Source organism: Bubalus kerabau, chromosome 4 (assembly GCF_029407905.1).
Source record: "Bubalus kerabau isolate K-KA32 ecotype Philippines breed swamp buffalo chromosome 4, PCC_UOA_SB_1v2, whole genome shotgun sequence".
Taxonomy (NCBI): domain Eukaryota; kingdom Metazoa; phylum Chordata; class Mammalia; order Artiodactyla; family Bovidae; genus Bubalus; species Bubalus kerabau.
Window position 1 is genome coordinate 32,116,615 of NC_073627.1, and position 15,967 is coordinate 32,132,581.

Consider the following 15,967-nt stretch of genomic DNA (forward strand, 5'->3'; position numbering starts at 1 on the left):
ATCTTACTTCTGGCAGAGTTCTCCCCATTTATTTATCCTTTATTTAAAAACATCGCCCGGTTAGCAATAATGGGTAAGACTAGCGTGTCTGAGTACACCTACATATAATAAATTACAGGCTCAGCATGGCACCAGCTCCACACAACGAGGAGACTGTCCGCAGTGACGGCAGTTCCTGGGCCGGAGCGCGGTTTATGAACACGTGACTTTCAAAAGAGGTGGCACAAGGCTGTATGTCAAATAAACGTCTACAGTGTAAAGATGACCGCAAGCCTGGCCCTCAACAGAGCCCGGTTTCTGAAGTAGACTTTGTGTGGCATCTTGTGAAAGGCTTTGTGGGAGCCTGGATGAACTGGGTCTACTAGTACCTGCCTGTCCTCATTCTTCCCGAAGCAATCTAAGCAGGTGCTCGAGCCTGCTTCCCCGAGGAGAAGCCACGGTTCACTCCCAGTCTCCAGCATGCGCCCACAGGGACCTGGGAGTCGCGAGTGCACAGCTCTGAGGGTCTCTGGTTTTGGCGAGGCCATAAGGGTGAGGGTGGCCGTCTGTCCCCTGCAGGCATGGCCTGTGTCTGGGACACTGCCCACCTGCCCCTCAAGGAATAAGACGAGCTGGGGGTGGATAGGAGGGCAGCAGAGCCCACCTGCCAGAGACCAGGGGGTGTCGAGGTGCTGGCATGTGAAGGGGGTAGGACCCTCGCAGAATCCTGGCTCCCATGCTGACCTGGGGACCAGCACTGACCCCTCTCTCCCAGGCTAAGACTGCTTGGGCCTGCAGGTGGAATTCAATGAAATGGGAGTCTTGATGGAAAGAGAGACCATCCGAGGGGTATGTTGTCCTGGCAACGGTGATGGAGACCCTCTAACCACACCCGAGACTTGGTGCGTGTTCAATCTGAGAGTGAGTTGCCATCCCCTTCCCCCAACCTGCTTTGCATCTCGCATCTGTGATGCCCCCTAGAGGCCGCCCAAGCCACCCTGTCCCCCCTCCATCCCTCCCACCGGAAGACCCATAGCTGGGGTTCCTCAGGGCTCATCTCCCTTCCCGACCCTCAGAGTGCTGGTGGCAGCTCGTCTCCTGCCTTCGTAGACTCCAGCCCTCAGGAGACAGCTGTCGCTCTTCTGTAAGAGTCACAGACGCCCTCATCGTGACTTCTTCCCCCCCGTGTTTGCTCTCATTTTTCAAGGTAGACTCTCCAGTTTTGCTCTTGCATAATCCCCTTCCTGGTCGGGCTTTGAACCTTCTGCCTCCACGGCTACTGAGCGCCTGCATCCTCACCTCAACGGCCTTGTTTACCCTTCCCCCAAGGTTCCAGCCATCCTCTCCGAGGCCAAGCCTGCCCGCAGAACGACTACGCCCACGGTTCCGCCTCCTGGTCCCTCCCTCTCCTGCTGCACACCATGGAGCTGGACTCCCTAGGGTTCCTGTCGGGCAGAAAACACAATCTTCCAGAGGCAAGGGGAGGGGGCTGCCTGGGGTCACTTCTCACTCTGCTCTAGAAAGAAGACCCAAAATGGTTGAAAAGCAGGGCAAGCATTATATCTGCTCTTCTTTAAATCAAGTAGTTTATAGCTTATAAGAAAGATATTTTTTTTCCCTATGGCACTCTAAAAAGCTAGTTTTATTTTGGGTGGGAGAAAGATGTGGCTCATAAACATTTTTATTTTTCCTGAATTGGACCTTGTGTAAAAAAAGAAAAAAAAAAAAGACTGTTCACTCCTTCTCCAAGGGCTCTGGAAGCCCATCAATTCAACGGTATTAGTGTTATGAAAAGACCTTTCACAAAAGCACATTTGAATTTAATTGATTGAGATAGGTGATTTAACCCGGAAGTTTAGTTTCTGATCTTTGTCAGAATCACAGAGAATCATGAGGTTCAAGTTTGGTGTTTAAATCTGCGCTCAAGGGCACAAATGAAAACTGGGGAGGCTGACAAGGCATGTAAACAAGAACGAGGATATTTACCCAGGAAGCCATGACCATCCTCAGCACCTGGATCCCTGAGGGACCCACTTCCTGCTGGTTCAAGAAGCTGGGGTCGGCTCATGTTGTGGGCAAAGGTGCTCCAGTGGCTAATTCTGTGAAGTTTATTTTCCTGTGGTTTACTTTTCATAAGCATATATGTTTATCAACAGAGGGATGGATAAAGAAGATGCTTTACACACACACACACACACACACACACACACAATGGAATATCACCCAGCCATAAAGGAGAATAAAAGAATACCACGTGCAGCAACATAGATGGACCTAGAGATTATTATACTAAGTGAGGTAAGTCAGACAGAGAAAGACAAATACCATACGATACCACTTATACGTGGAATCTAAAAAAAAAAAAAAAAAAAAGATACAGACAAACTTATTTACAAAACAGAAGTAGAGTACAGAGGTAAAAAACAAAATTATGGTTACCAGGGGATGGAGCGGGAGGGATAAACTGGGAGATTGGGACTGACATATTCACACTACTGTATGTAAGGTAGATAACTAATAAGAGCTTACTGAATAGCACAGGGAATTCTACTCAGTGCTCTGTAATGGCCTATGTGGGAAAAGAACCTTAAAAAAGAGTGAGTATATGTATATATATAACTGATTCACTTTGCTGTATACCTGACACTCACACATTATAAACCAACTATACTCCAATTATGTGTCTCTATAGGATCTGATCTGATAGAAGGTTTTCTGAGAGACTGTATTCTTGTATTTAAGGGCTTCCCTGGTGGCACAGAGGTTAAAGCATCTGCCTGCAATGTGGGAGACCTGGGTTCGATCTCTGGGTCGGGAAGATCCCCTGGAGAAGGAAATGGTAACCCACTCCAGTATTCTTGCCTGCAGAATCCCATGGATGGAGGAGCTTGGTGGGCTACAGTCCACGGGTCGCAAAGAGTCAGACACGACTGAGTGACTTCACTTTCATACTCCAATTAAAACTTTTTAAAATAAAATAAAAAGTATGTATTCTCACCCTACATTTGAGAAAAGGCGGTGGGGGGGGGGGAGGTAAAAAACCATGTTACAAAAGTAACATACATTCATTTCAGAACATTTAGAACTAAATTTAGAAAATCACACAAAATATTCTAAATTAGCTATTCAAAGAAACATGTTGGTTTATATCTTTCTAGCTTTTTTTCCAATGGGAAAATATGTCTACTTTATGTCTACTTGATATGTCTACTTTTAACTGAGAACACAATGAACTGTGGCTCTGTTATTCTATTTTCAATATATCTTAATAATTTCCCTATGCCATTAAGAATAACTACATCATTATCATTAATGGGGCTTCCCTGATAGCTCAGGTGGTAAAGAATCCGCCTGCAATGTAGGAGGACCTGCAATGTAGGGTCAGGAAGATCCACTGGAGAAGGGATAGGCTAACCACGCCAGTATTCTTGGGCTTCCCCTGTGGCTCAGCTGGTAAAGAATCCTCCTGCAATTATCATTAATAGCTACATGGCCTATTTGGTGGGCAGGCCATGATAAATTCAATCAGTATGTCCACTTAGCATTTTTCCATTGTTTTAATTAGAAATAATGTTGGGATGAATATGTTACAGACAGGTCAGTGTTTACATCTCTGATTACGATAAATTCTGAGACTAGGTTCCCAGTTACTGGGGCAGATGACATGCACATTTTTAGGGGTTTTGACTTGTACCCCAGCCTGTACTCGAGAGTTTATACTCTTTACCTCCCTCCCAGTGCTGTATGAGAAAGTCTATTCCCAGGATCTGTATTAATACTGGGCATGAAATTCAAAACAAAACAAAACTGAACAACTCAAACAAGTTCGCTGAGACAGTCTTATCCCCATTTTACAGATGAGAAACTGAGACTCAGAACCAGGACCTGTACTCAGGTTTCCTTCTGGGCTCATTCATGTACCCTGGGGGTTCCCCCCTAACCAGTATGTGGGGGACACTGGTCTAATGCCACTTACTAACCATTTCCGGGGTCTGCTGGGGTCTTTAGGCTGGTGGCCTTTGGCTCAGAGCAGCCTCCCATGGACTCACAGTTCCTTTAGTTCACACCGCTGCATATGTAGCCTAACTTCCTACTGCATCCCCTGAGATGGAAATGACTGGGAGGCACAAATTATTTTCATAAAAAGGGACAGACTTGGGATGCAATACACTGAGCAAGACAGACATGGTCTTCAGGGGGCGATTATCCTGGGGTGGGAGATAGTAAGATAGGCAGGACAGTTGAGTGGGGAGCAAGCTGCCAGGGAGCAGGAACCCAGTTCTGGGGTAGCAGGGGTTTGGGGTGGACACAGAAGTTCAGGGCCTTTTAAGCTAAGCCTGGATGGACAGATGGGGGGTGGGGCAGGCAAAGGGTGGGGAAGCGTGTTTCAGGGGTGGGAGGGGTCAGAGAGCATAGGTCGCGGAGGCCATGGGGAGGCCTCTGGGCAGAAGTCCTTTCTGCTTCTTAAATCGAGGAAGAAAAGGGTCTGACCTGCTTCTGAGAAGGAGCCCTCTGCCTGCCAGGGGGGACACCATTCACTTCCCTCTCAGAAGTCCACGTTAGGTACTTTTTTTGAGGAAAGTGACTTGCCATCACCCCACTATACAATTTTTATCACACGCTTACTTGAGAGAGGGCTTCCCATGGCTCAGACGGTAAAGAATCTGCCTAAAATGCAGGAGACTCGGATTCGATTCCTGGGTCAGGAAGATCCCCTGGAGGAGGGCATGGCAACCCACTCCAGTGTTCTTGCCTGGAGAATCCCATGGACAGAGAGCCTGGCAGGCTACAGTCCATGGGGTTGCAGAGTCGGACACAACTGATTGACTAAACAACAACAAACAACAGCCTGTAATCTACCCTCCAGATGCCCCCAAACCCACGTGGAGAGAGGGAAGGTGGCAAGGAGCAGGCCCCCTTCTGCCCAGTGGCCTTGGGCAGACTGACACCAGGGCTGTCTCTCTCAAGGCTTCTTTTTTTTTGACTTTTTTTTTTCCTGGACAGTTTTGTTACATTTTGAGAACCGGGTTCGATCCCTGGGTCGGGAAGATCCCCTGGCGAAGGAAATGGTAACCCACTCCAGTATTCTTGCCTGGAGAATCCCATGGAGGGAGGAGCCTGGTAGGCTACAGTCCATGGGGTCGCAAAGAGTTGGACACAACTGAGCGACTTCACTCACTCACTCACTCACAAGTTAAAGGAAGCCTTGTTTGAAATAAGGCAGAATAAAAGAGTTAAATAAAAGAAAAGTGAGGGTTTTGGTTAGAATCTTTGTTTACAGTGAAAATACATCAGTGAAAGAAGCAAAGGGCTCTTTTTGAGACTGGAAACAGGAAGAGGAGGAGCAAGAATAAAGAGAAAATAAATCAAGTGGGGTATCTGGGTTATTTTTTTAAAATTCTGATATACCATGAAATCTTTAAATATCATGGTGATACTAAAAGTTGCTTAAGTTTAGCTGTTTTAATAAAGACATCTGTTTTTGATATAGAGAAAGATTAGAAAAGAATGATCATGTCTCATCTTGGTTACATATAACTATGGTTTTCTGCCTTACTCTCATAAAATATGCTCAGAGCTAAATCTCAAAGACTTGAAGGGCAATTTTGTCAAACACCGATTTCTTATTATTTTAGGTCAATTATTTATCATACCCTTTCTCCTAATCATACTGCTCAGTCCTTGATCAAAAGACCCACCTCCTCTCCCTGTTCCTATGGGTTCTGGTAAGTACCCTGAACCTGGAGAAGGACACCCTTTGCCCCGTTATTTCTCCTTTTATCAGTTATTCTTCATTTAAAATTTTTGTTTACATTTTTATCACTCTTTTTTGCTCCATTCATCATTTAATTTCCTTAGCAGTTCATCTCCACTTCAAGTGCTACTCTGAGGCCTGATTTCTAGACCTAAGATGGGAAGGAAGGTTAATAAGGAAGCTTCCTTGGGTTTCCCCGGGCTGGGGGTGACCCCAGAGAAAGAGGGCCTCCAGAATGTCAATTCTTAATTATAAATTATAAAGGTAAGACAGTGTGAAACATGTTTCTAAAGATAATAATTATAATGGAAGAATATTTCTATCTTCAATTAAAACTTTAAATCAAGAATTTGATTATAGCAAATCACCAAAATATAAATCAGAGCCAGAAAAAACTAGGTTGATCACATGCAAAACATTTTTAAAAAATGTGCTCTTACAAATCTATACCACAGTAGCTGTGATGGCTTTCATTGAGAAACGAGGAATTAATATGTCTGTGAGTGGATACTGCTGAACGAGTTTATGAAGGAGAGATCATAAAAGCAGGTGAATGGGCATGATGATGTTGCGAACATTTCTAATTGTCAACAAAACAGGGGAAAACAAAGTACAAATAAGGAAAACAGCATTACTTGATGGATGGGGAACAGAGGTGGTAAAAGGTCCAGCAATTTTCTTGAACTAAAAAAAAAAAAAATTCTTTCATATCCGTTTACTCATTCATGCAAATAGATTCACGGCTCATGCTGAGGGTGGAATGATTGTTCATTTCTAAACTCACATTCAAAACTGAATTACATTTTAAATGGAGAGACCTTTCTACTGAGCACCAGTGTGAGGTCTTTCTACTCCTGCGTTTCCTGCCCAAGGCTACCCTGGAAAAGAAACTAATAGATCCGAGTGGCGGGGAATTTGCTAACACGTTTCTATGAATTATTTATTCTTCCCATAAAATCTAATACTTCTTTGTTTACTAAACACCAACCTTTACTAGCTCTATCAAAGTGTAATTTTCTATAGAAATTAGGAACAAATGAGAATATACAAGCTTTGATATCTACTTATTCCATTTAAACACAATTTAAATTGCCTGACTTTTAAATGAGTTACTGGAGAAACGTGGCCTTTCTGTTTAAGTAATGTGTCAGAGAGGTCTATGAAATGTTATATGAAATCAAGAACGCATTATATTCTAAGCAGCTCTGCAGGTAATTGGTTTACACAAAAACTAATCTCATACTGCTTGGTCATTTTTCCAGAATAAATGATTTTTAAATTATAAAATTCCATTTCTTCAAAAACAACAACAACGAAAAACTCAAAAGCGTAATCAAACCAAGCCAATTTAACTTTAATTTCCTGAATAAATCCCACATTTGATCTTTGACCTGAGTTTTTTTGGGGAAGTCTCCACAAATAACTGTTTTGAAAAGAGGTGCTCTTACAAATCTACCACATTAGCTGTGATGGGTTTTATTGAGAACCAAGGAATTAATATCTCTGTAAGTGGATATTGCTGAAATGAATTTATGAAGGAAAGATCATAAAAGCAGGTGAACAGGTAAGACAGGGATCCCGGATCTTCCAGGGACCTGGGGGTGATAGAGGAATTCAGTGGGTGGTCCCTGCCCTCACGGGTGTGAGAAAACACTGAGACCACTACACTGGAAATTTGGTTTTCATGGACAGAAATAGGAATCTTCTCCTCAAGAATTCCAGAACCTTGGTGCAAACTGCACATTCTTTTTTAACTGGAGTATAAACTTGCTTTACAATGCTGTGTTAGTTTCTGCTGTACAACAGTGTGAATCAGCTGGATGTATACATATGTCCCCTCCCTCTTGAGCCACCTTCCCATCCCACCTCCTATCCCACCCCTCTAGGTCATCACAGAGCACCGAGCTCAGCTCCCTGTGCTATACGGTAGCTTCCGGCTAGTTATCTATTTTACACATGGTAGTGTGTATATGTCAATGCTATTATCTCAATTTGTACCCTCCTCTGCTTCCCCCACTGTATCCACAGCCCCTTCACTATGCCTGTGTCTTTATTCCTGCCCTGCAAATAGGTTCATCAGTACCACTTCCCTAGATTCTGTATAAATATATCAGTTAATATATGATATTTATTTTTCTCTTTCTGACTTACTTTATTCTGTATGACAGACTCTAGGTCTATCCATGTCTCTACAAACGACCCAATTTCACTTCTTTTTATGGCTGAGTAGTAGTCCATCGTATATACGTACCACACCTTTATCCATTCATCTGTTGATGGACATTGTACCATTCATCTTTATATGCCCTGTACCTAAGGCTGGGGCCCAAAATGTTGACTGAAACAAACCTTTACAAATCAGGCAAGACAGAGAACGTGATCTTAAGATGACTGCTCCCCCAACATCAATCAACGCGAGTAGCCTTTGATGATGACAAACCTTTTCACATCGTCTCCTGTGAAAGGAAACGGCACCCACTCCAGGACTCTTGCCTGGAGAATCCCATGGACGGAGGAGCCTGGCGGCTACAGTGCGTGGGGTTGCAAAGAGTCAGACACAACAGAAGCGACTCAGCACAGCACATTTGAAAAGAGAGGAAGTGAAGTGACAGGAGGTTAGACCAAATGATCCAGGTATTAATAAAGGTGTTTGCTCCTATGACTTATTTTTCACGTGACTGAAAGGATTGGCTGTGTAACTGTGATGTGATAGTTAACTCTTTATACTCATGGTTCTTAGAATATTGTAGGTATTTTCTGGTTGTAAACAGGGGCCTGGGGCCCAAAGGATCTCCCATGCCCAGGACTGCTGTCACCAAATACTGACAACTCACGATGCTTCCAAAAAGTCATGAATGCATTCTTCCTTCTTATGACAATGAGAGAAAGAGAGAGAGATTAATGTTGAGGAGACACCCGTGTCCCTCTCATTCACCCACTGTGATGATTCTGCGTGATGATATGAAAACAGACTTTCCTCTGCCTGTTCTTCCTACTATGGTTCGGCAAGATGGAATGATTTTAAGGACAAAGTTCTGGACATTAGCACCACTGTTCTTAAAGTTGAGACCAAATCTGTTCTTTCTGCCACTTTTAATGACTGGTGAACACTAAAGAAAAAGAAATTTCTACACTTATAAAATGTTTATGCTCTTATTACATTTGCAGTATATACACACCGAGAGACTAATCATAACCACCCGGACCCTGCAGAGCTTCACCCGGGCCGGTATGTGTCTACTAGACCAGCGTGACAGGGGGATGAATAACATTCCCAGGTCCCCTGCAGCCCGCTAAATGTTTACATTTGCTTAAGTGCTTACTGGTAAAACCTTCAGTAAATGTGAAAAATGTCTCCTGTAAATCCCTATAATACTTTGGCTAAACCTCGTTCTTGAAGTTAATAATGCCAACTAAACAATCCATTCATTTCACTTCGAAAACTCAATCTTCATCACTCATTTCACAACCAGGTATGGGCTGCCCCCAATTCCGAGTGTTTTAATTTATCCCCTCGAAGACTAACCTTCCTCTCTGCTCTTATCGCTCCATCTCTCCGCTCACAGCCCACACCTAAAGCTTACAAGTTCTGGATCACTCTCGTTCGATCCATTACGTTGGGAAAAGTAATGCTGACATGTATTCTTTCCCTGTCAACGTAAGGGAGCTGGAAAATGGATAATTCAAAGGAGATGGAATGAAAATAACCAAGAAGGCCCAGCCCATGTCTGATTTCTTCAGGGAGCTTTCACTGCCCAGCTGGTCTTTATTGGAGTCTTCCCTTTCTGACCTCCCAGAGAACTTCTTGTTTGTACCAGTTCATTCCATTTCCCTTGATCCATGTCTATGGGCTGCCCCATCTCATCTGCTAAGCACTTTATGCACGTGGCATAATTTTTCCACCCAGATTCAAGGCCTTTTGAGCATGATTTAACAATAAAACTCACAGTGCTGGTTCCACTCTAGGCAATCAATCCATTCTTAATGAATTGAATTAAACAAGGGACTTATTCAATTCTAAAACACAGAGATGGTCTTGACATCCTTAAGATTAATTTTAGTTAGAAGAGACCATGAAAAAAGGTTATTACTTAGAAAAAAAATACACAAGCTATATATATCTCTCTTAGAAATATGAGTCTGCAGGACTTCAAGTTAGAGAAAGATGTATATCTCTGTTCTGTCTGAAAACTAACAGGAGAGTGAAGAGAAGACAGAAAACCCCAACTAGAACCAGGAAATGCTCCCACAGAAGAGTGGCCGGGTCCAGGAGGACAATGAGAGGATGCTCAGGTCCATGACCTGACATCACTGCTCAGAACGTCTCCCTGAGGCTCCGACTCTGAATCAGAGAAGGACTGGGGCATGCAGAGGGTGCTCTGGGTGGGGGAGTGGACCCCAGTTAGAAGGCGACCAAGTAGAATCAGGGCCAAGGGCGGCATAGGCTGCTGGATAAAGCAGCCATGTAGGAGTGGCCTGGGTGCTGCCCCCCCGCGAGCCCCCCCACCCATACTTAACTGTCCTCCACACCTTGCCCTCGGCCCTGGGCACTGGACCGGGGCTCGGCCAGCAAACCTTCTCTCACAGGGCCTTGGGCCTGACACAGAGGACTCGGCCAGCAGGCCTGGGGGTCAAGGCTGAGGTTCCTAGTTCGATGATGAGTCAATTTAAGTGGAAGCAGGGTTTGAAGGGGCTTCCCAGGTGGCACTGCTGCGGCTGCTGCTGCTAAGTCGCTTCAGTCGTGTCCGACTCTGTGCGACCCCATAGACGGCAGCCCACCAGGCTCCCCCGTCCCTGGGATTCTCCAGGCAAGGACACTGGAGTGGGTTGCCATTTCCTTCTCCAATGCAGGAAAGTGAAAAGTGAAAGTGAAGTTGCTCAGTCGTGTCCGACTATTAGCGACCCCATGGACTGCAGCCTACCAGGCTCCTCTGTCCATGGGATTTTCTAGGCAAAAGTACTGGAGTGGGGTGCTAGTGGTAAGGAAGCCTGCCAATGCAGGAGACATAAAAGACGAGGGTTCGATCCCTGGTTCAGAAAGATCCCCTGGAGGAGGGCATGGCAACCCACTCCAGTATTCTTGCCGGGAGAATCCCATGGACAGAGGAGCCTGGTGGGCTATGTCTATAGGGTTGCACAGAGTCGGACACAACTGAAGTGACTTAGCACACATGCTTGGGGCTTGAAGACCCAACATGCAGAGGAATGAGGTGGAAGCAAACAGTAGCCTGGACATGGGGGTGGAAGGGATGAGGGGACCACGCCTTCTAGAAGACTGGTGGTAAAAAGAGGAGAAGAAAGAAAAACCAGATGGAGCAGCTGACTGAACAGGCTCCTCTCCGTGACAGAAGGACTGCTCATCCAGATTTGAAATCAGAGGGGAAGGACCCAGTGGAGTGGTAGGGGGCTGGCAGAAGCGCTTGGAGGCCCAGGGAGGCTGAGCCGAGGACCCGCACTCTGCAAGCTGCTCTCCTGGCCCTGAGCTTGGGGATCAGAAGGCAGGGTCCCCAGCTGCCAAAAACAGGTGTCAGATTCTGGTGGCGATAACCTGTGGTGGACGACACCTGGTCCCATCCTCCCGGAAGAAACAAGGGCTATCTGAGGAGGAGTTTCTGAGGACATTCACTCTGGACCACTCCTCATCCTCTGACCCCTCCCCTCTGCCACTTAAAAACCACAGAGTCTTCTTTATCCAGTTAGGATCAGTGCTGCAAGCAAAACTCAGAGCTTCATCACACGGAAGGTGTTCAGGGACACTGGACGTGTGCGTGACAGGTAAGTGACAAGAAGGAAGGACGATACTCGTGAGGGTGTAAAACAACAGAAGAACGGGCAGCTCGGGGCGTCAAACTCCGTCTTGATTTTGCCCGCTCCCCCGACATTGCCTCCCTTCCCCTGGCGTCATCCAGGCTCCAGAGCCCTGGTCCCCTGGGCACAGCCTTGGCCATGCTGACGCTCAGCCTCAGGGGCACAGATGCAGGGGTGTGGCCCCCAGTTAACAGAGGTCAAGTCTGCGGGGAGGAGCTGATCCTGGGGGTATGAGTGCCGTCCTGACCCCGGAGCTCCTCTCTCCAGATGTCCTCAGACGCAGACGCCAAGCTCTCTACCAAATGCACCGAGACTCCGGTCCAGCCTCGGGCCTCAGGAATGCTTCTTCAGTGATGTGGAGGACACGGTACTCAAGTTCATCAGGTGGCCCCCGAGCCATTAAAGACTCAGATAGATAATTCTGCCACAGAGGCCAGGAGCCAGAGTAAAAAGCAGAGGGCCTCGGGGTCAAGTGTTTCCACAGGAAACTGAACCAGTCACCTGCGATTACTGCTCTCCGACGAGACCACCAGAGAAACTCACAACCGGCCCTGCGAGAGTGAGGAGGGATTCACACACGTCATCTTAATATAAAAACACTTCTTCTTTCTGCTAAAGACGTAAGAAGCAGTCTTTTCCCAAATAGTTAACACTTTTTTTTTTTTAACCTTAAAAATTTTAGACACGCAGAATTGGCATTTTATGTAGGTAACCGACAGATAGTTAAAAGTGCTGTCCTCTGTATTCTCCTTGGGAAAACGAAGCAAAGAATAATGCAATGTCATGGATGTTTATGGCCATGAAATGGCATTTTAGCTGTAAAGATTTTTTTCCCTTTGATTCTCAAAAATGTTAGAGAAAGTTTTTGTGGCCTAAGATGTAAAGGGTGTGTAACTACTTCAAAACTAGCCAGTTATCTCAATATGTCTTGTTTATCAAGTATGTATTCAGGGTCAGTTTTTCCAATATCTGAAGCATCAGAGACAAACAGTAGCTCAGTAAAAAGCAAGGCGTGAGCACAAAGTCTGGCAAACGAAGCCCCAGGAGGACTTTCTTAAGACGCTGCGAGGTGCAGTCCACTCAGCCCATGTAGATCAGCCCTACGGCAGAAGTAGACTCCACTCAGAGTCATCCTTCATGATCCCCTGAAGTCACCATAAAGGACACACGGGCTTATGTGTGTACAGTTCTGGGAAACAATGACTAGGTCCACTGAAGTTTGAGGATGGCTGAATTAAATTAAGAGGGAACAAAAGAAAAAAGTCTGTGTTTACAGGGTTGGGCCCTCAGAGTATCTGCCTCCAAGACAGCTCTGCAGAGGTAAGAGGTGGAGAGCCAAGAGGGTTCTACGTCCAGGTGGTGGACGCCCTTCTGTCTTCACGCTGATGACACAGGCGTGGACTTTGGCTGTGCTCCTGAGGCCAGGGGCGGGGGTGGGGCACGGCGGTATTCTTCTCACTTTACTACTCAAGGCAAAATACAGGAAAAAGGGGACTTCCCTGGTGGTCCAGTGGTGAAGAATCTGCCTTGCAATGCAGGGGACCAGGGTTCCATCCCTGGTCCGGGACCTAAGGTCCCACACGCTATGCAGCCACTAAGCCCACATGCCACTGTGAGAGAGTCAGACCACTGCAAGGAAAGATTCTGCAGGACACAATCAAGACCTGATGCAGCCAAATAAATACACAAATACTTTTAAAAAATACAGGGAAATGATTTGGAACGGATGCGCAATGGAATGTTTTGTAACATGGAAGAGACAGACATTCATGATTTTACCTGATCTGTCCACGAACCAGAGGTCTGTTCTTTGTCCTGTTCATGTTTGAATCAAATGGAACCTCAAAAAACTGCAAAAAGATTGAAAAAACAATTAAATACAGCATGAAATAGTTATTTTCTTTCTGCTTTAGTTCTACAGTTTTTTCCACAGCAAATTTCATTTTAATTTTGATACTGTGAATACTCTTGGTACTCTTGAGAGAAAAGTTCTCTGTCCAGAACACGTAATACTTTGAAAACCACGGGTTAAGTACATGGATGTATTAGAATCCCAGGGACGGGGGAGCCTCGCAGGCTACTGTCTATGGGGTCACAGAGTCAGACATGACTGAAGTGACTTAGCAGCAGCAGCGTTCTTCAAAGCCACTGTTTCAGGTTTACAGCATTAGTGCCATACATGATTTCAGAACCTTTCACGCATCCTGAAGACTGTGAATCAACCAAGAATCAGCTGACCTCGGAAAATGGGCTGCTGGAGTCAAAGGCCAGGTCTGAAGGAAATATTAATAAGAAGTCAGATGGGGCTGTACACAAGCATTTAATCGTCTCCCATTCTCCTACCACTGAATAAATGTTAACAGCATTTACTCTCACGTTTCAGTATCGAAGTTACAAAGGATAGAGGGAGACCATGACTCAGCTGTACATCCATTCATGTGCTGAATACTGGGGTTGTTTCTCAGTTTTGCCTATTAATACTGGAGTGGGTTGCCATTCCTTTCCCCAGGGGATCTTCCCGACCCAGGGATCGAACCTGTGTCTCCGTGGATTCTTTACCACTGAGCCACCAGGGAAGCCCCCCATTTCCAACCACTGAATATATGTTAATAGTCTTTACTCTTGTGCTACAGGATTATAGCAACAGAGAAGCAAGGGACACTGCGACTCAGCTGGAAGAGAAATGAACATGCCCTAGAGATGAATAAAGGGGCTTTGCCTCCTTTTTCAAGGAGTCTATCAGTGACTTGTTGGTTGTAAGGGGGAGAATTTAATCCTGCTTATTAATACAATTATTTTGCCATCACCTTATCTGGAAGTATGACTGAAGGGTATGTCGAGCACCAGGCTGACCAGGGCGAGCCCTGAGGGGTCAGTGCCATGTCCATTCAGCTCACGGGGAATGAGGCTGCCCAGATGCCCCCTCCTCCCAGCTCTAGTCTGGAGCACCTGCAGAAGCACCTGGAAGGTGGGAATGCAGGAGCAGCCATGTTTACACCTGCAAAACTGGCGTGAGGTCAGGCACGACTGTGGCTACACAGCAGCTGGGACCTGTCGGCTTGCACTGCTGGCCCTGAGGGACACTGGGCCCGCAGCTGCCCCGGCTCCTGCTGGACCTCCCTGGGCTGCAGCCCACGCCCGAGCTCGTCCATGTCTCGTGACCTTGGGCCACGTCTGCGTGCTGCTCCATGGCCACCCGCACCATCAAAGCAGCGGGAAACGGGCACCGTGGTCCAGTCCGCTCTCCTACATCTGGGATCCTCCGCGGATTCTGGGTCACTCCTGTTTGCTCTCTTCTGCCTTCCCCAGGCCCAGCACCAGATACAAGCATCCCACCCAGGGTTGCGCCAGCCCACAGCATCCTTACCAGGATCTGCACCAGGCCTAACCCCTATGGTAGACCCTCGTATCGCTCACAGTACCGCATCCTGATCAAACCTTAACTGATACAGACCTCTTCTCTACTACTTTCAACAGGGCCACTGTTTACAAAAGTAGTTAATGGCGGCTCACTAGCAAAGAATCTACCTGCCGTGCAGGAGTTGTGGGTTTGATCCCTGGGTTGGGAAGATGCCCTTGGAGAAGGGAATGGCTACCCATTCCAGTATTCTTGCCGGGGGAATCCCACGGACAGAGGAGCCTGGCGGGCTACAGCCCATGGGGTTGCAAAGAGTCGGACACAACTGAGCAACTAAATGACAACACAACACAACTGTTCGATATGTCCACCTTATCTATGATCTCAATGACAGGCTTCCTAAGACTTGCGAATTTATCATCCTTAATGTCAAAGAGAGCTATACAAATAGGCGCTCAATAAATGACAGAGTAAATAAACCATCCCTGAAGATAAATCTATTTGTAGAGTGAGTTACACTTTGAAATGATTTACAAGTGTTAAAAAATTCTTTGCCTGTGAGAGTCTATATTCCCTACTGAAGGAGTTCAAGTTACACATATCCCGTCTGCTCACCTTCCCTCCCTCCCTCAGTATTCAAACACATTCTGTAAGTATTTCTAATAATCTTTCCTTCATGACCTATTAATTTGACTTCACAGGACTAATGAGGATTCCAATTACAAATCATGTTATTTAAATGTGGGTAAGGTGTTATCCAATATAACCCAGAAACTCTTGTGTAAATAACTTTCTTGGCAGTTCTCGAGTATCTGTGCGCACGCACCCACACACACACTCAGTTCAGGAATTCTACTGAAAAATTTCATCTGGATGAAAAAGAGATGTTATTGTTTCTATGTTCCTGGCAAGTCTGCCATCCAGAGATGGGAACCGAGGTCTGGGACGCAGCGACTGAACCTCAGGGTGCCACAACTTGCATCAGCTTCTGTCTCTCACGGATGCCGAAATGCATCAGGACAAGCAACATCTGGGTACAAATAGCAGCTAACCAAGACCTTCGGGTC

General features: G+C 46.0%; 1 protein-coding gene across 2 annotated transcripts in view; it reads right to left on the bottom strand.

Moving 5' to 3' along the window:
• Positions 1-15,967, bottom strand: part of LOC129649245 (protoheme IX farnesyltransferase, mitochondrial) — a 110,473-nt gene that overhangs the window by 14,700 nt on the left and 79,806 nt on the right. For both annotated transcript variants that reach the window (XM_055576471.1, XM_055576473.1), the window contains exon 5: positions 13,322-13,392. In XM_055576471.1, coding sequence (XP_055432446.1) covers positions 13,322-13,392 — 71 coding nt within the window. The remainder of the gene's footprint in view (positions 1-13,321; positions 13,393-15,967) is intronic.